Source organism: Dermacentor andersoni, chromosome 1 (assembly GCF_023375885.2).
Source record: "Dermacentor andersoni chromosome 1, qqDerAnde1_hic_scaffold, whole genome shotgun sequence".
Classification (NCBI taxonomy): Eukaryota; Metazoa; Arthropoda; class Arachnida; order Ixodida; family Ixodidae; genus Dermacentor; species Dermacentor andersoni.
The window spans coordinates 259,227,127-259,247,814 of NC_092814.1; the positions used below are offsets into that span (position 1 = coordinate 259,227,127).

Sequence of the window (20,688 nt, forward strand, 5' to 3'; positions counted from 1 at the left end):
TCAAAAGAGGCCCGACCTATGTCACCCTGCACTGCCTCATTTGTGGCTTTACTGTGGGCTCCCAAAGCCAACCGGCCTATCGATCTTTCGTTAACTTCTATACCCGACAAAATATCCGATTTGAAGCACACAGGGACATTTGCGTACGTTAGCGCTGGCATCATTACTCCTTTCCAGATTCCACGCACCACCTCATATTTATTGTGGCCCCAAAGTGCTCTGTTTCATTATTGCTGCATTCCGCTTCCCCTTTGTTTTAAGATTATTTTGGTGGGTGCTTGAGTAAGTCTTTCCTTCATTTATCCATACGCCGAGGTAATTATATTGCTTGACTATAGGCATGACATACTGTTGAATTCACACCATAATTACTCGTCTCTTCATTAAAGATCAAGATTCCCGATTTCTCTGTGCTAAACTTAAGGCCTAGATTTGTCGCTACGCTACCACAAATATTCACAAGTGTCTGTAAATCTCTTGCGTTGGCTGCTAGTGGCACTATGTAGTCCGCATACATCAGTATGGGGGACCTTCTGTTGCACCATTTGTCCATTATGCAGTAGGATAAATTAAACCCTAATTTGACGTTTTGAGTCTGATGTTCTCCAGCGTGAAAAATAATGGAGACAGAGGACATACTTGCATCAGTCCTTGGGGAATTTCCACCACTTCATTACATTTTCGACCTTCCCATACAATTTGTACTCTGAGTCCTCTGCTAACAGCACCATCCAGGGGCGGCTGGGTATGCATACTGCGTTAAATTTTTTTGCTGGCCGGTGCAAAACCTGCCAGTGGGCGATCTTGGAGTCCATGAGTAATTTAACTGCTGCGCCCTCCGCCAGATAGTGTTGAGTACCTTAGTTCGGCTAGGGTGCGCTACTAGTGCCCACCCATTCTAAAGGATGAACCCGTATCAATATCATTGGCAGGACGCCTCCATACACACACACGCTCATGTGTGTATGAAGGCTCTGTAGAGTGCAGTAGGATGCCTCAATGAACACACAGCAAGAGGGAGGACACGCACCTCGAGGCACCCTTGAGTTTGGGAGAGAGGAGAGCTGGGTCGGAGAAGTGCACCTGAGTGCGCATGTGCACTGTCATCCTTGCGTGCGTGGGGATGCAAACGCGATGTTCTGTCCTTGACAAAGCCCTAGCGTGGCTCAGTAACTCTGAGTGTGTGAGGGGTGTATAATGGCAACATGCTGCTGCACTGAAAGGTAGCTTCTGACGCTGAAGAGAGGAAATGCAAAAAAGCACTCGATGGGCCATTAAAAACTCTGACAAAACAAATAAGCGAAACAAATAAGTACAGCCTCGCATTGGTTTGCTAGGAGAGCATGGGTTGTTCGCAGGCGTTGTTTTAGAAGCTGCTGCTTTATATATATGTGTTTGTTTATCTTAACCTTTCCTTGCAATACCTGAAAAAGAAAATTTCAGTGTACATTTCTGCCTTCATCTAGTGGCTCTGAGTCAGAAGCCCTGAACCTGCCTGTAACCGAGTCATTGTGCTTATACTTCAAGCATATAAAACATACTGAGATTTGCTGAATACGTTCCAATTTCATCTTTAGAACCTTCTTATGCGGGCTTCTAACTGCGCTACCATATTCTAGGTCCGAACGAATATAAGTCCTTTAAAGAGCCCCTCACCAGGGGCTGCAAAGTATTGCAAAGTATTACATTGCTTCGCGCCGTGGAAAGATCTGAAATTTCAAACCGAACGGCGTTTTTCCTTCTCCTTGCGTACACGTGCTAGTGCGCCTACGTACACGTGTTTGCACTGCGACATCGCTTGTGGTGACATGTGACTTCGAGAAGTATTCAAGGCAACATCTTTTATTTGTGTAATATGTTGCTTGAATAGACTAATTAAAGCTTAGAGAAATAATAAAACACACAAACCGAATGTCTGCATGTTTTTGTTTTACTTCACACCGCAGCAAGAAAGATGTACTTCAGTTTTGTCTGCTTGTTGCCACGTCGTGCATTCGCTTGCTAAGACACCAAAACTATGTAATTTTTTTACCGTGTCCCAGCATGGGATCATGCTCTGTGAACTGCTTGTGTCTGCCTTAGTATTCGTGTAGCACTGACTTACACCACTAGTCAGGTGTCCTCGTGCACGGTGTGCAAAACCGTGCGCTGCACGAAACAAGACAATCACAACAGCTTGTGTGCGACGTCATCAGCGGAAGTGTGCCACGCCACAAAAAAGCGAGGAGAGAAAAAAAATGAAGGTGGGTTCCGTGATGTATGAGTCACGTGATCCTCAAAGTCTGGTATGGGAGAACGCAAGGAAATAATTTCGCTTGCAGAGGCTAGACGGGGCGAGTGGAGAGAATCTTGTTTGGCAGTGGAGTTCGCCTCCTCAAATTATGGGTTCGCGGCACTGAAATATTTCTATCTTGGCTATTAATGCGCTGATTTGAAAAATTTTTTCTGCTCAACGCTCCCTAGAGGAGACGTAACAACTTCCAGCATACGTATAACCAAAATTTGCTATGTGGTCTGGTGAGGGGCCCTTTAAGCCGTTAACTTCTCTCATCACGTTCGGTAACTTCCTCCCAAAAAAACCCAATTTCTGATATGCTGACAAAGCATGGTTTCCTTAAAAGGAAAAGGGCACTGGTTTTGCTTGAAATTTCAGCTCTTTTCACGCTGTGCAGCAGTTTAATACTTTGCAGACACGATTGTAAGCGCGCAATCTATGCACTATGCTTGTCTGTTTGTAATGCCCATACCTGGTGACGGATCCTTTAAACTCCACTATTTAATAACTTTTTGTTCACAATGGAAAACATTTTGATGAAGTTTCAGAGGTGCCCATTCAATACGTCAACTTGTATCCATAAATTAATCACCACACACAGCTTATACCACTTATAACTTATAAGTGGTATAAGCGGGCGTATTAAGAGGGCGCTTAATAGAAGACTTCCTCTTCTCCACAGATGCATGCTTGCTAAAAATAGGAAAGAGCCTACATTCTACGGTGCCGCAAAGAAAACATGCTGATCTATCGATGTAAGCATCGCATCAAGTGCACTCTTGCTGTATCTGGAGTGGAACATGATTAAGAATCCGTATGGGAGTGACCATTTCCCCATTGTCATAAAACTAACAAAAGGTTATGAGTGCTCTCTCCTTGTGCCCCGGTGGAAAGTCGATTGTGCCGACTGGACACACTACTGGGAGCTCACACATTTGACCTGGAATGATATCTGTACACTTTCTGTTTATGATGCAGTGGCATATTTCACAGCGTTTATAGTTGACGTGCCGTCAATATTATTACGATATTATCGGTAGATACCCGAGAGACGAGCCGCCGCGAGAACGACGACGAAGTGGGTCTGTGCCCTTGGCGCGAGTGAATGTCGGCCTGGCGCTCTGGCTCCAGTCCAGTGTAAATAGCCTGTAAATAGCCTCTTTTGTCTGTGTCTTTCTACATGTAACATTCTGGTGGAGGTCAGCGATCACTGTCCTCGCCACGGAACTCCGGAGTGGTCGGTACATCGAGCTTGTCACCATGCCTCCTGGTCACGAGCCCGCCTCTGCAACGGCTTCGGCTGGTTCGACTGCTCCAATCGTCACGGTTGCTCAACATCGCGACCCTGGTGTGTTCTCTGGCCTGGAGGGACAGGACGTTGACGAATGGATCAAGCTATATGAACATGCCAGCGCTAATAACAGGTGGGACCCAACAATTATGCTCGCCAATGTCATCTTTTATCTTGGCGGCACCCCACGCATGTGGTACCAGACGCATGACGACGAGATAAGCAGTTGGGACACTTTCAAAGAAAAGCTACGGGAACTGTTCGGCGACCCCATTGGCCGCAAGGTTGCCGCCAGAAAGGCTCTTGCGTCTCGTGTTCAAACATCTACAGAGCCGTACGTTTCGTACATCTTCGACGTCTTGGCTCTATGTCGCAAAGCTGACGTTGCTATGTCTGAATCAGGTAAAGTGTCCCATGTTCTAAAAGGCATCGCTGACGACGCTTTCAATTTGCTTGTTTTCAGCAACGTCTCGACAATCGACGCCATCATTAAAGAATGCCGTCGCCTTGTACAAGCCAAGAACCGCCGTATCACGCACCACATCATGCGGCTACCCAACACCGCTGCTACGTTGACATGTGAGGGTCGACCGCGTCGGGCCACCACCTGTGACGACATCACCCGTATTGTTCGCCGCGAGCTCGAGGCCGCCTGTTTGCCAACTTTCTCCACGACGCCTCCCGATCCGCCAGCAACCACGATTGCCATGATTCAGGCCGTAGTCGGGCAGGAATTCGAGAACATGGGTCTGAACTCCGTGTGTTCAACATCTACACCCAGCGTTCCCCAGTTCTCTACCGGCCCTCCTCGTCCCCGACAGTCCTTTTCTACCACATCTCGCCGCAACCCGTCCGAATGGCGTACCCCTGATGACAGACCAATCTGCTTCCACTGCTGTCGCATCGGCCACGTCGCTCGTGACTGCCGCAACCGATGGCCACTGCCACCTCGAACATACGCCGCCACTTATTCCCGCACCTTTGGACCTTCTGTTCCCTATGCCACCCGCCATGAACCCACTGCCGCTGATGCCCCTGCTCCGAACCTCTGCTACAGCCGCTCGCCCTCACCTATCGCTGAAACAAATGGATTGCCCTGTAAGTGATGTGTTCCCTGGTGGAACGATGAGTGTAAGGAAGCGCGTAGAAATCAGTGTAATGCACGGAGCCACATTCGAGACTCTCCAGCTACGGAGAACCTGATAATTTTCAGAAAATAAAGTCTGAGGGTAGAAGAATGTGCCACTATTCCAAAAGAGAAAGCTGGCAAAATTACATCTCCAGCATTAATTCCCATACTGACGAAAGGAAAGCCTGGAACAGAGTGAACAAAATCAAAGGTGGCAGACCATTAGTGAACCTGCATGGAAATACTCTTGAGCATCAAGCTGATTCTTTAAGGACACATTTTGAGTACATTTCTAGCTCATCTCATTACTCAGATACATTTCTGAGGTACCAGTAACATGCAGAGCGACTGCCTCTGGATCGAAAAAGGAAAAGAAATGAATCTTGCAACTGTCCATTTAACACACTGGATTTTCAGGCTGCACTAAATTGTAATAAATCGACCCCTGGAAACGATTGAATAGTTTACGAGATGGTTTAACACCTACACCCTGAAGCAAACAAAAGACTCCTACCTCTTTTTAACGCTGTATTCTCTGCCAGCTACATTCCGTCCGCCTGGAAGCAAGCAGTTATAATTCCTATTCTCAAAGAGGGCAAGGACCTGTCTTTGGCCAGCAGCTATTGACCTATAGCTATAACAAGTTGCCTACGCAAGCTTTTTGAGAAAATTACTAACCGGCACCTGATCCATCTTTTTGAAAGCAACAAGATACTAGATCCCTTGCAGTGCGGCTTCAGGGAACGTAGATCCACAACAGATCATCTTGTCTGCATTGAGACAAATATCCGTGATGCCTTTGTGCACAAACAGTTTTTCTTATTGGTATTTTCAGACATGGAGAAAGCATATGACACTACTTGGTGTTTCGTAATCCTTCGTGATCTGGCTGGAATGGGTGTCCGAGGCAACTTGCTAAACGTGATTCAAAGTTATCTCTCCAACCGCAGATTTTGTGTTTGGATTGGTAACATCCTGTCTCGTCCATTTACTCAGGCGACTGGTGTGCCACAAGGTGGAGTGCTGAGCTGTACTCTATTTGTTGTAAAAATGAGCTCTCTCCATACTATCATACCACATACAATGTTTTCTTCTGTATATGTGGATGATATCCAAATAGGTTACAAATCATGTAACCTTAGTATCTGCGAGCAACAAGTGCAGCTTGGCTTGAATAAATTGTCTAAGTGAGCGGACGAGAACGGTTTTAAACTAAACCCTCAAAAAAGTACATGCATTCTCTTCTCGAACAAGAGACATGTATTACCGGACCCCGTTATTGATCTTTATGGAGAGCGGCTATCTGTGAGCCATGAACATACATTTTTAGGTCTCATTTTAGGTTCTAAATTAACTTTTATCCCAAACTTGAAATATCTGAAAACAAAGTGCCCGAAGACAATGAAACTACGGAAGCTCTTGTCCTGCACATCTTGGGGAAGTAACAAAAGGTGCCTTTTGAGCTTGTACAAAAGTCTTATATGATCACGCCTTGACCACGGAGCCATTGTGTATAACTCTGCCACGCCTAGTGCTTTGAAGATGCTGGATTCCGTCCACCACTTTGGTATCCGTCTTGCTTCTGGTGCGTTCAAAGCCTGTACGATGAATCCAATGAATGGTCTCTACATCTCCAAAGGACATATTTAAGTTTATCCTATGCCCTGAAGGTGAAATAAGATTTCCATCATCTATGCCATTCACTTATTCGTGACCCGACCGCGGCCAGGCTGTTCTGTAACCGCCCAGCCACTAGGCCTCCTCTGTCCCTCCGGTTGGAAGCACTGTCCGAAGAAACAGGCGCCTCTCTTCTGGAGAATGTCCTAATAGTTCCTACGCGGCTTCCACTGCCTTGGGAGGGGAAGACTATCCAGTGTGACGTCTCTTTCATGGAAATATCAAAACGAGCACCTGAGGCACATATACCTTCATATTTTTGTGAATGCCAGGAGAAGTGCTCCTGTACAGAATGCTATACAGACGCGTCTAAATCCTCTACCGGAGTTTCTTATGCAGCTCTCGCACCTTCATTTTTAACATCCGCGGCACTAAATCCACGCACAAGTATTTTTACAGCGGAAGCCTACTCTTGGCTATCCAACACATACGGCTCACACATCTCACTATGGATGTTGTGTTTACAGATTCATTAAGTGTAGTCACGATCCCTAATTAGTCCACGAAAACATAAAACGCAGTTTTTAGTGAGCTGTACGATTTGTTGTGCTCTGCATATATTTGCAATCAAGTGATTCTTGTATGCTGGTTACATGGCCATAAAGGTATAAAAGGCAATGAAGCTGCTGATGAAAATTCTGCGTCAGTAACGTTTAGCAACACAGATGCGAACATCCCTGTCCCTTCGACAGACCTCAAGTCTTTTCTGCGCAGTAAGCTAAAGAAGCATTGGCAAGGACAGTGGAATGCTCAAGTATTGAATAAGCTGCACATGATAAAACCAAAACTAGGAAACTGGATAACTGGAAAAACAGCACGATATAAGGAAGTACTTTATCGATTAAGGACACATAGTACTCTCTCTTACCTATTGACTGGCAGTGATCCTCCGACTTGTAATAAGTGCAGCAATAAACTCGCAGTTCTCCATGTTCTTATTCAATGCCCTAATAGAAGCAGAGAGGAAAAAAGTATTTTCCTTCTGCATATCCCAAAAACATACCTCTACACCTGGCATTTTTTCTTAGCAGTGAACCGCTTTTTAATCTGCAAATCGTCGTAGAATATTTAGCTGAAATAGACACCCTGAAAATCATTTGGCCAGGTGATTTTAACACGTGATTCACAGCCTTGTATGCAAGAGCTCTTATGAAGCTCTTGTGTCACTGACGGTTGTGACGGTTGTATTGACGGTTGCGACAACCCAATAGCTCCTACATTCCAGACGCACTGCTCAAAGCAACTCGTAGAGAAAAAAGAAAAAAACAGGTGTCAACGCTACTAAATCTTGTGGTCCGCAATATTCTAGCTCATCGCAGATCCATCGCACTCTGTTTTTGGGGCATCTAAAATGCTTTAATAGGCTAGTGAGAGCTGGAATTCACCTTAATTTGAAGAGAGAAAGAGCAAAATTGGTCAAGAAGAAACAGGTCAACCTTGAGGCAGTAAGGGTAAAAGCAGACAAATTCAGGCTCGATCTTGCAAACAAATATGCAGCCTTAGAACAGAGAGATGATGATGAGATAGAGCTAATGAATGAAACCGTAACTAGGTTGGCTTCAGAGGCAGCAATTGAAGTGGGAGGCAAGGCACCAAGGCAACCAGTAGGCAAGCTCTCCCAAGTAACAAAGGATCTAATAAAGAAACGACAAAATATGAGTGTCCAACTCAAGAGATAAGATAGAATTTGCGGAACTGTCAAAACTAATCAACAAGGCGAAAATAAGTGATATTCGAAACTATAACATGAGAAAGACTGAAGAAGCCGTAAGAAATGGACACAGCCTGAAATCAGTGAGAAAGAAACTTGGCATAGGACAAACCAAGATGTATGCACTAAAAGTTAAGCAGGGTAATATCATCAGCAATCTCGAAGATATAACCCGCCGTGGTTGCTCAGTGGCTATCGTGTTGGGCTGCTAAGCACGAGGTCGCAGGATCGAATCCCGGCCACGGCGGCCGCATTTCGATAGGGGCGAAATGCAAAAACACCCGTGTACTTAGATTTAGGTGCACGTTAAAGAACCCCAGGTGGCCGAAATTCCGGAGTCCTCCACTACGGCGTGCCTCATAATCAAAAAGTGGTTTTGGCACGTAAAACCCCATAATTTAATCTCGAAGGTATAGTAAATGTAGCGGAATAATTATATGCTGACCTGTACAGTACCCAGAGGAGTCGGGATACCTCAATTAGAAACAACAATGAACAGGATACAGAAACTCCTCCTATGACTGGCGATGAGGTCAGAAGGGCCCTGCAAGACATGAAACGAGGAAGAGTGGCAGGAGAAGATGGAATCATCATCATCATCATCATCATCATCAGCCTGGTTATGCCCACTGCAGGGCAAAGGCCTCTCCCATATTTCTCCAGCTACCCCGGTCATGTACTAATTGTGGCCATGTTGTCCCTGCAAACTTCTTAATCTCATCCGCCCACCTAACTTTCTGCCGCCCTCTGCTACGCTTTCCTTCCGTTGGAATCCATTCCGTAACTCTTAATGACCATCGGTTATCTTCCCTCCTCATTACGTGTCCTGCCCATGCCCATTTCTTTTTCTTGATTTCAACTAAGATATCATTAACTCGCGTTTGTTCCCTCACCCAATCTGCTCTTTTCTTATCCCTTAACGTTATACCAATCATTCTTCTTTCCATAGCTCGTTGCGTCGTCCTCAACTTAAGTAGAACCCTTTTTGTAAGCCTCCAGGTTTCTGCCCCGTACGTGAGTACTGGTAAGCAAGATTGGGGTTACTACGGTGGCTTCCTGGGACCGTCCCAGTGGAGCCGGCCCGGTTAATAATACCTCGGGGTGGCGAATCGGCCAGTTCGTTCCCCTCAAGGTAGGCAAGAAGCAGGCTGGAGACAAGGGAGTGGGGTAATATGGCATAGGCACTAGGAATAGCAGGGGAGCGTTATTAGTAGAGTTTGCGGAACAGAATAATATGCGGATAATGAATACCTTCTTCCGCAAGCGAGATAGCCGAAAGTGGACGTGGAGGAGCCCGAACGGCGAGACTAGAAATGAAATAGACTTCATACTCTGCGCTAACCCTGGCATCATACAAGATGTGGACGTGCTCAGCAAGGTGTGCTGCAGTGACCATAGGATGGTAAGAGCTCGAATTAGCCTAGACCTGAGGAGGGAACGGAAGAAACTGGTACATAGGAAGCCGATCAATGAGTAAGCGGTAAGAGGGAAAATAGAGGAATTCTGGATCAAGCTACAGAACAGGTATTCGGCTTTAACTCGGGAAGAGGACCTTAGTGTTGAAGAAATGAACGACAATCTTGTGGGCATCATTAAGGAGTGTGCAATAGAAGTCGGTGGTAACTCCGTTAGACAGGATACCAGTAAGCTATCGCAGGAGACGAAAGATCTGATCAAGAAACGCCAATGTATGAAAGCTTCTAACCCTACAGCTAGAATAGAACTGGCAGAACATAAGGAAGTATAATATGGATAGAATTGAACATGCTCTCAGGAACGGAGGAAGCCTAAAAGCAGTGAAGAAGAAACTAGGAATTTTCAAGAATCAGATGTATGCATTAAGAGACAAAGCCGGCAATATCATTACTAATATGGATGAGATATTTCAAGTGGCTGAGGAGTTCTATAGAGATTTATACAGTACCAGTGGCACCCACGACGATAACGGAAGAGAGAATAGTCTAGAGGAATTCGAAATCCCACAGGTAATGCCGGAAGAAGTAAAGAAAGCCTTGGGAGCGATGCAAAAGGGGAAGGCAGCTGGGGAGGATCAGGTAACAGCAGATTTGTTGAAGGATGGTGGGCAGATTGTTCTAGAGAAACTGGCCACCCTGTATACGCAATGCCTCATGACCTCGAGCGTACTGAAATCTTGGAAGAACGCTAACATAATCCTAATCCATAAGAAAGGGGACGCCAAAGACTTGAAAAATTATAGACCGATTAGCTTACTGTCAGTTGCCTACAAACTATTTACTAAGGTAATCGCAAATAGAATCAGGAACACCTTAGACTTTTGTCAAGCAAAGGACCAGGCAGGATTCCGTGAAGGCTACTCAACAATATACCATGTTCACACTATCAATCAGGTGATAGAGAAATGTGCAGAATATAACCAACCCTTATATACAGCTTTCATTGATTACGAGAAAGCGTTTGATTCTGTTGAAACCTCAGCAGTCATGGATGCATTACGGAATCAGGGTGTAGACGAGCCGTATGTAAAAATACTGAAAGATATCTACAGCGGCTCCACAGCCACTGTAGTCCTCCATAAAGAAAGCAACAAAATCCCAATAAAGAAAGGCGTCAGGCAGGGAGATACGATCTCTCCAATGGTATTCACAGTGTGTTTACAGGAGGTATTCAGAGACCTGGATTGGGAAGAATTGGGGATAAAAGTTAATGGAGAATACCTTAGTAACTTGCAATTCGCTGATGATATTGCCTTGCTTAGTAACTCAGGGGACCAATTGCAATTCATGCTCACTGACCTGGAGAGGCAAAGCAGAAGAGTGGGTCTAAAAATTAATCTGCAGAAAACTAAAGTAATGTTTAACAGTCTCAGAAGAGAACAGCAGTTTACGATAGGTAGCGAGGCACTGGGAGTGGTAAGGGAATACATCTACTTAGGGCAGGTAGTGACGGCGGATCCGGATCATGAGACGGAAATAATCAAAAGAATAAGAATGGGCTGGGGTGCGTTTGGCAGGCATTCTCAGATCATGAACAGCAGGTTGCCATTATCCCTCCAGAGAAAAGTGTATAATAGCTGTGTCTTACCAGTACTCACCTACGGGGCAGAAACCTAGAGGCTTATGAAAGGGGCTCTACTTAAATTAAGGACGACGCAACGAGCTATGGAAAGAAGAATGATGGGTGTAACGTTAAGGGATAAGAAAAGAGCAGATTGGGTGAAGGAACAAACGCGAGTTAATGACATCTTAGTTGAAATCAAGAAAAAGAAATGGGCATGGGAGGACATGTAACGAGGAGGGAAGATAACCAATGGTCATTAAGGGTTACAGACTGGATTCCAAGGGAAGGGAAGCGTAGCAGGGCGTGGTAGAAAGTTAGGTGGGCGGATGAGATTAAGAAGTTTGCAGGGACGACATGGCCACAATTAGTACATGACCGGGGTTGTTGGAGAAGTATGGGAGAGGCCTTTGCCCTGCTGTGGGCGTAACCAGGCTGATGATGATGATGATTTTGGCGGTCGTGGTATCCATGCTACATAGCAGACCGCAGCTTCATGCAAATGAAGAGTTTGCTTTGTGCACAACAGGGCTAGAGTGTGCACTTGCACTCATATGCTCCTGTCTGAATGGGCTATGTTGTGTGGACCAGCTTTGTCCTGTACTAGCTTGACTGACAGGATAGTAACCACTTCCAACTTTAGTAGGACGTTCTTAAGGGCTAGTTGGTTAATATTAGAAGGTAGGTTAAAACTGCGCGAAAAATGAGGACAGTGAAAGAAACACATAACACAGCACGAGCGCAGGCTGCCAACTGTTTATTCATGAAATCAGAGTATACGCTATTTCAAGCAGGATCCCTGGCGCTCACAGGACCACATCGTCGCTCACACTTGTGCAGATAACATAAGAGAATTCTGCAGACTAACTGTAACACAGTTTGTACCGAATAAACACTAGGGAAAAAAAACGAAGCAATCTGTTGTGCACACAAACATTGAGCGATCAAAAAATGAAGACGGCACATGTCATAACAGTAACCGAAGTGTAGGCAATAAGTGAGGGAATAAGAAAGCGTGATGGTACCTGTAAAACATGGTTACAACAAGGTCAACACTAGTGACATAAAAAGGACAAAAGATAACGAAGATGACAGAATGAAAAGACAACAATTAACTGAAGTAAAGGCAAAGGTTAAACTATGAAAACCTGAAAACTTGTGAAATGGCATGAGGGAAGAGTAATGAAACACGTTAATATATGATGAAGCTCAGCTTGAACTCATGAGCTCGCACGTGGCTTCCCAAAAAAGCAATTTCTTCAGTTGGCAGTCTGCGCTCGTATTATGTGGTGTGTTTCTTTCGCTGTCCTCGTTTTTCGCGTAGTTTTAACCTACCTTCAACTTCCAACTTGCACATTTTGAAGCTTATTATGAAAAGAATTCTGCCAAGGCATTTAACCAGGAGTGAGCTTGCGCTGGCAAGTGTGCATGTGGTCTGACCTTGAGTTTTATATTGTTCGAAGCAAGTTGAGTGTTCAGAACGAGTCGAAATTAGTGAGACCCGATGGCTACGACACCAATAAGCAAGGTGGCCAAAGTGGATGACTGCGGCCAAGCGTGAGTAGAGGATAGTCGGCTTCCTCTGGAAGTACATAATTATTATGTACATTTGAAAGGAGATTTTCGCTTCAGCATGTTTGTTAAACTGTGTCAATAAAGATACACAGTAACAGTTGGAAGAAGCGCATTGAGCCAAACACCCTTCTTGATTGATGTCAGCTATTGACCAGTAGCAACCACTTATGGGAATCCGCTATATTACGAAATAAAGCATCCAGAAAAGCAGGCTTCCGTTGAAAAGGGAGTATTTGAGAGAAAGGTGACTTTGCGCTCTGCTTGCGAGATCCGCGTGCCGCGTACGACTGCAAAATTTCACTGAGATGTTCACAGCAGCATATGCTATCTGCTGACTGTGTTTTTTCACCAAGTCCGTGGGGTGGTTCAGGGCCCCTTTAAACAGATGCATACATACCGATTGCATTCTTCAATTCTCAGATATGTGCGGCTGCTTAGTTTACATGTTTTGCACGTGTTCAGCCTTTGAAGAATGTTGTTTTGGTTATAGCGTGAAACCTCATTACTACGAACACCGTGTTAACAAACTTTTCAGATCAACAAACTTTTCAGAAATACCCTGCTGACTTCTTATAGTTTCAATGTAAAAATATTTCAGTACTACAAGCTATTTCAGTACTACAAGAAATGTGAAAAACAAACAAAAAGCAAGGAACATTGCGTTTTAGAGGTGACATGGAGCTACCTTTTTGTTGGTAGTTTTCTCGTAGTCAGTGTCTGTTTTGCACGCATCACTGTTATAATATGGTGCTTCGTGGCGGCGGAATCTATGGAAAATAGCAACAGCACGTGCGAGAACCAACAGCGACATTTTCGTGGATAGCTTATGTGGTGACAACTTATGAACTGATGGGTTGATGGGCAGAATGGTTAATTTTGTGGCTTTCATCATAACAATCTTTCAGAATAATGAACGATTTCCCACGGTCTCCTGAAGTTCGTTATATAGAGATTTCACTTACGTGTAGTGTACACCAATGGACGCGGAACTGCTGGCGGCATTGCGAAGTGCGCTCGGAAAAGGAGGCCGCCATCCGCTGTAGTTTCCAGCGTCTTTGCTCGTGCTTCTTCTCTCTTTGATTCACAGTTTTTGGAGCAAAATAAGCAACACCCATGTGTGTGGTGGCCAAAGCTTGAGGGCATGTAGAAGAATAATATTTGTGTGGTGGCGTGCTCAAATACCTGCAAGAACTTGCTGGTGACACGGTTCTAATCATTCCATGCGAGGCCACATAAGTGGCGGCAATGGATCCCTGCCGTTTGGCGGTAAATTTCTTGTTCTCATGCTTTCTTTTGTCATCTCAGTATTTTTTGCAATCAGTCATGTTTGCATGGGTAAGTGATGAAGTTAATCAAGTCCTACCCATGTTTTGATCAGTTCATCTGCAGTGCAGCATGCGGGTAAAGGTATTATTGCTTAGGTTCTGAATGCCGCTTGCTGCTTATACTGATTACCGAGTCTTTACCGTGTTGTCGTAGCTAGGGTGCATGATAGCACAAGTGCATTGTGTTGTATGTTAAAGCTGCAGAGGCTTGCAAGGACTGATTTTGTTGGCTTTATGCAGCCCGTTAAATTGTCGCACCAGCTATCATGGAGTTCCTGTTTTTGGATCTGTTTAAGTGTGGCTTCGCACATGTGTAACTGTTGATAGTTGCTTGATGCAGAATTGTTGATTTTCTTCTAAGTGCAAGGTTTTAGCCTTGCCTTGTTTGTAAGGGCCTTAAGTCAAGCTGTGTTTTATTGGAATGATTAAGGGCAAGTGCTTCTTTAACAGCTTTATTCTTTTCGCCTGAGGACATCTTCAATGTAGTGCAGAGTGAGGTTGCTGTTAGATTTTTACTGAAAAGTTTGTGTCATGTTTGGGAAGTGTTTATGCCTTGATGCTGTCTGAACAGACATGCCACATAAAGTGCTTTGTTTGTTTCACAGTGTAGTCCCATTCTGTGTGTGCATTTTTTACTCAATTGAATTCTTTCTTATTATCTTTTGTGGCATAGGAGTGCGATGCTTAAGCCGCAGAGCACTAAACCTGACCTTGCCGCGAGCGCCCATCGACCTTGGCCGGTGTTGCTCTGCCTTTAAATATATCATGTGGCATCTCTCTTCCTTAATACTTGGGGGGGGGGGGGGGGGAAATAACAAAAAAACAACAACCTCATAAGTTGGTAAGACTTTGGATTTGCATATTTCCAAGCAGGTCACTAAGGGAACTTCAGGTTGCGAAAACTGTAGTGGAAAGGGCAGTTCATCGATGTATGCAGTGGAATTTCATTGGCGGTACAGCGCTAACTCACATTTTCATTTGCTCATGTGTTTGGTGACTTAATTGATTAGTGTACGCTTTTCCATTAACAAGTTGGCAATTACTCTTCTTAGGGTGACTTTGACAGCACATCTTTGGTGATGTCACATGTATTCAATGGCATAAATATCACTACAATGTGTGCAGACATCGTTTTGTGTGGAGTTGTTTGAGATATAAGTGCACCAACAACGTGTGCCTATTATTGAGGTACAGAAACATTATTATGGCGAGGGTAGAATTAAAAGAGAAATGATCGAGACATCTTATTAGTCAACAAAACCAAGCGGCTACTTAACATGAGCTCAACTAAGCTTTATTGCGCTTGTCTGCAGGATGCATCTGGCACATATGTGGACTTGTTTTTTTGCAAACTCTGGTAACATTGTGTGCATGTCTGCTGTCATCATAGAGGCCCGTGCCTTTCCTGCAGCTGTCACCACAGAAAAAGCAGTCTGGTACCCGAACAAAGGAGAAATTGCAGCCGCAAACTTCAACCATCATTGCTGCAAATTGTCGTTGTCTGCTCCTGCTCCCGAGCATACATTTGAATGTGCCTGCTAGGTGGTCATGCATGGTCTTTACTGGCAGTACACTACGTGTATAGTGCAGCGCTGCTTAATTAAAGCACGGATATTTGCGAATCCAGCCACTTAAGCTATAGGCAGTCTATGCTGTATATGCAATGTTTAGTCACCAATTTGTTATTACTGCAGCCCGTTTATGATGTGTGGCTACAAGAGGTTACCCATATATATATACCCAAATTAAAAAAGAAGGATTATGTTCCTCTCAATTTTACTGCTCTCATTTTGCTTCTTGTTTTGAAGGCGTCTTGTTTTTAAAAAATATTGATCTATTTGTACTCTGCTGGTTATGTCTTTTGTGCGCAGTTCTCGAGCAGAATTGTCCTTCAAGCCCAATTTGCCTTTGGAGGGGGCAGTTGACACATTGTCTGATGCTGTAGAACCCTGTACCCCGAGCCCAAGTGTGGCTGTAGTCTCACCATGCAAGGAGCTGCCAGAGGAAAAGGGCGACTCAGCAAAAAAGCACATGCCACAGGCACTTACAATATGTGTGGCTGATCAAGTGTGTGATGAAGAGACATGTTATATGGCTCTTGATGGCAGGGAGAGTGTCAGCAAACCAGAAGAATCAGAAGTCCTTAAGAGTACAAGGTAACAATAACAAATCTTTGATGCATGTATTGTTGTGCGGCTAACATATTTTTCTTGTTGTCAAGCCGAAGCAAGCAAAGCAGGAAAAGCATGTGCAAGGAGCAAACTTGTTTTGTAGTTGACCCTGCAGAACCTGTAGGGCCACAGAGTTGCAAGGAGGGAGAAAACTTCTTTAGTATTTGATGCTAATACCCTTGGGGCCACAGTGTTAACTCTGTGGCCCTACAGGTTCTGCAGGGTGAAATACAAAACGCACTCGCCTTGGTGGGGTAGTGGCTTTGGCATTGCACTGCTAAGCCTGAGGCTGTGGGATCGAATCGCGGCCGCAGCGGGCACATTTCGATGAGGGTGAAATGCAAAAATGACCATGTACCATGTACTGGAAGCATGTTAAAGAGCCCCAGGTGGTCAAAATTAATCCGGAGTGCCCCACTACGGTGTGCCATTAAATCGTGTGGTAGTTTTGGCACGTAAAACCGCAGGATTTAATTACTTTTTTTTTTAAAATACAAAACTAGCCTTCTCCTTGAACAGGCTTTTCGAGGTTCATTTTTCTCTGTACAAGCGGTAAATGGTCCATATTTTTCTTTCCCACAAGTCCGCTTTTTTTCTTCCTGAATTGATCAACTATGCTAGTGCACACCTGCAGTCACATTTGGATGCTGTCTTGAAATTGCTGGACACGACGAATGGTCTTCAACATAATGAATGTCTGATACATAGTTTAATTAAAGGTATTGACACAGCATGCATCTTTCACAATGCCATGCGCAGCAGACAGCATGCTCTGCAGAATGTACATGTATTTTGTGTGGAGATGGATATGAGAATGGACACATTATGCAGCCTTGTTGCTGTTACCCTAGGCTATAATAACTATTCTGATCCACTGTAAACAAACATTCATAAATCTTGAATAACTAGAGCTATTTGATCCATTTTGAAATTTGGATTATTCACATTCTAGCAAACGTGCTTGATAACAGACTGTTGTTGAAAAAGTATTGATCAGAAGTTTGAACACTCAGTAATATGCTGCACGTTTACTTGCAGTTTCTGATTGATACAGACATTAATCTGTATCAACGAATGTTGCTATTTTGAAACCAAAACTGTCTTCTGCATTTTCCACTGTCAGATTCACAACAGCTGTACGATGTGGATAAAAATGCCTGTATACAAATTTTTAATACAGGTCCTTCTTCAGTAACAACAAATGCAGTGAAGTTAGTTTCTTGTTGCACTCTTAGTTAACCTGTGTGATGTTTGTGTTGCTCTTTTGAAGCCGGAACATTTGTTGGTGGCATTGAGAGCCTCAACTGTTAATGGTGAGACAACCTTTTGTGCACCTGATGGAACAGTTGGGAAAGGAAAGTTTAAGTGAAGCTTAGTGAAAGCTCAATTGTGCTGTGCAGTTTTGTTTGTTGTTAAGGTGATCGTAATCGTTGCCAAATGGTAACAATGGTGTGATGTGTGGTCTCCAGTTCTCAGTGCGCAAATAATTGGAAAGGATGTGTGGCATTGTGTAAAATAAATAAATAGTTTTGTGGATGGCTTTTTGCTAAAAGAAACAGTTGCTTTGTTCAAAAGATACCCCAGCACAAGTTCCTGGCTTTAGAGGGGGCACTAGAAATGGTGCTAAGAAAAGGTAGTGAGAGAGGGAGAGAAACTTTTATTGTCGTAAAGGATTTACGTGCAATGGTGGAGCCCCTTTAGTCCAAGACCCCGCTGGACTCGGCCGCCTGCTTGACCTGTCTTATGAAGGACTGTTGTCACGCCACGTCAGAGCTGGTTAGCTGTGCCTCCATTGTGTGGTCTGTTTTGTCAAGCAGGTGTGATTCATAATCCCATGTATTGTGTTGTAGCGTTGGTATGCCGCAGTACCACGGGCAGCCTGGCCTGTAGCGAGTAGGGAACATGGCATTTTGTAATTCAAGGTGGGGGAATACCCCGGTCTGAATTTTGCGCCAGCTGGCGGCTTCCTCTCCACTGAGTTGTGGGTGAGGGGAGGGTATTTTTTTCTGGTTGCACGCTGATGAGCGAGAATCTCCCGGGCATTCGTTGGATTGGGGTTACTACGGTGGCTTCCTGGGACCGTCCCAGTGGAGCCGGCCCGGTTAATAATACCTCGGGGTGACGAATCGGCCAGTTCGTTCCCCTCAAGGCCTGTGTGACCTGGGCACCATACGATCTGGTGATGATGAGCGAATTTCGTTGGTATTATTGAGTGACATGTTTTGGTCACGTGGCCCCTGTGAAGCAGGCGACATGCTTCTTGTGAGTCTGTTATTATGGTGACGCTCTTTTGCGCGCGTTCCGCGTGAGCGAGGGCCATTGCCACGGTGAAAGTTTCGGCAGCTGCCGGAGTACCTGCCCTGACGGATGCCGTAAATTGTTGCTGTGCTTTCGTGTTGACGATTGCCACTGCGTACCTCTTGACGTTCCTTTGGGCATTGCTGGCGTTCGGATGTACGTTCGGATACACAGCTGCATCCGTGTATATTGTGTTGTACGTGAGATTATTTTCATGTATTGTTCTAATATGTTGTGCGCGTGCTTTTTGCCTTGCTTTATTGTATTCCAGCTGCATGTTTTTGGGTATGGGGGCCACTGTTATTTGAGCTCATGTTGAGGTCAGTAGTGGTAATACATGTTCGCTGATAAATTGTGGGTGTGGGGAAATACGTGCCCTTGTCAGTAAAGCCCATCCTGCATGAGTGTAGCTCAAGCGTTCCCTCTGAGGGATTAGTGTGGTTTGTTTTAGCTCTTCGAATGTGTTGTGTACTTCTAAGGGTAGCAGGTGCTCTGTGGACGTCCCCTTGGATAGTCCGAAGGCTAATTTGTATGCTGATCTTACTATGATGTTGACCTTCCTGTCCTCATGACTAAGGAAGTGGTAGGGCAGGCTGTACATGACTCGGCTTATCTCTAGTTCTTGGACGAACCTCAGCATGTCATGTTCTTGCATGCCCGCTTTCCGATAAGTTATGCAGCGGATCATTTATGCAATGTTATTTGTGGTGGTTTTCAGTGTTTTGATGGTGTGGGATGTTTTCCCGCTACTTTGGAGCCAGAAACCCAGGATCCACATTGCCGTAACTTCTTGGACCGTGTGTCCTTCCATAACAATGTTGACAGGTCCGTTGGATATGTAGCCCCGCGAGTGTATCCTAATGACCTACGACTTTTCGGGGGCACATTTGAGGCCACTGCTCCTTGAGAATTTGTCTACTGCCTCGGCTGCTTGTTGTAGCACTTGTTCTTTGTGTCCCAGAGGGCCCCTTGCTGCTCACAGCGTTATGTCGTCCACGTACAGTGTGTAACCCAAATCGGGTATTTGGTCCAGCTGTCGCGCCAGACGACACATCACTATATTGAACAGCAAAGGTGAGATTATTGCTCCTTGGGGTGTTCCTCTACTGGGCATCTTGAACTTTTGGGTAGTGATTTGGCCAATGCCTATTGTGGTGGTGCGGTTGGCAAGAAAAGCCCGCACGTAGTTGTATGTACGTTCTCTGCATCCCGACCATACGAGTTCCTCCAATATTGTTTAGTGCGAAACGTTATCAAATGCTCCCTTGAGGTCTAGTGCGAGCACTAGTGTTTCCTCTCCGTGGGTGATGTTAGCTATAACTTCTTTTCGGATCAGTAAGAATGCATCTTGACAGGATAGCCCCGTACGGAACCCTATCACGGTGTTCGGAAACTATCCTATTTCTTCAAGGTACCACTGCAGTCTTATTTGTACTACTCGTTCGTACAGTTTGCCCAGGCAGGACGTGAGAGAAATGGGCCTCAGAGCGCCTATTGAGGGGGTCTTTTTAGGTTTTGGGATCATGATAATTTTAGCATGTTTCCATTCCAGGGGCAATTGGCCTTTGAGCCAGCTCTCGCCATTGAACAGTTCTGTGATTTTAGTCAGGACTCTAGCGTCCAGGTTCCGAAGCATTGCATTCGTGATGGCATCAGGGCCAGAAGCCGAGTATTTGGTGGCTGCTTGAGCTGACTCAAAGACTTCTGCATATGTGAAAGGTTCACCTAATTTGGAATTGGCCTTCCCAAGGTATGGTTGCGTCTCATTTGGAGTGTCTGTGTTTAGTGGCGGTCCTATGTATCATTCTTTCAGTTTCTCTAGTAGTTCCGTGTCTGTGCCTGGAAAACTGTCCTATGTGATTTGGAGTCGTTTGTTGTTTTCCGTGCGTGTGCTATCCGGGTCAAGCATCCCACGACGGATGCGCCACGTGCCAGCCGTTCCCAAGGTCCCCGAGAGGGACCCGCAGAACGTAGCCCACTCGTTTTTCGCTAATTCATCAGTGTGTTGTTGCACTTGCTCTGCCAGAAGTGTTATGTGGGCACGTAGCTGTTTGTTGAGGCGCTGTTTTTTCAAACGCTTAACTAATATGTGTCTTTCGTCCCACAAGTTTATTAAGTGGGAATCTGCCACGGGCGCCTCTGACGTGCGCTCTGTGGTTTTGGTAGTGTCTTTGTGTGTTGACCAGATGAGTTTTGTCCA

At 45.0% G+C, this 20,688-nt stretch overlaps 1 protein-coding gene across 3 annotated transcripts in view; it reads left to right on the forward strand.

The window, feature by feature from the left end:
- LOC126547836 (RAB11-binding protein RELCH homolog) overlaps positions 1 to 20,688 on the forward strand; it is a 223,897-nt gene that overhangs the window by 21,046 nt on the left and 182,163 nt on the right. For 2 of the 3 annotated variants that reach the window (XR_008609355.1, XM_050195847.2), the window contains exon 7: positions 15,891 to 16,175. The exons of the other annotated variant lie outside the window; for it this stretch is intronic. Coding sequence is in view for 1 of the 2 variants with exons in the window: in XM_050195847.2 (XP_050051804.1) it covers positions 15,891 to 16,175 (285 nt within the window). In the remaining variant the exon portion in view is untranslated. The remainder of the gene's footprint in view (positions 1 to 15,890; positions 16,176 to 20,688) is intronic. 3 annotated transcript variants of the gene reach the window in all.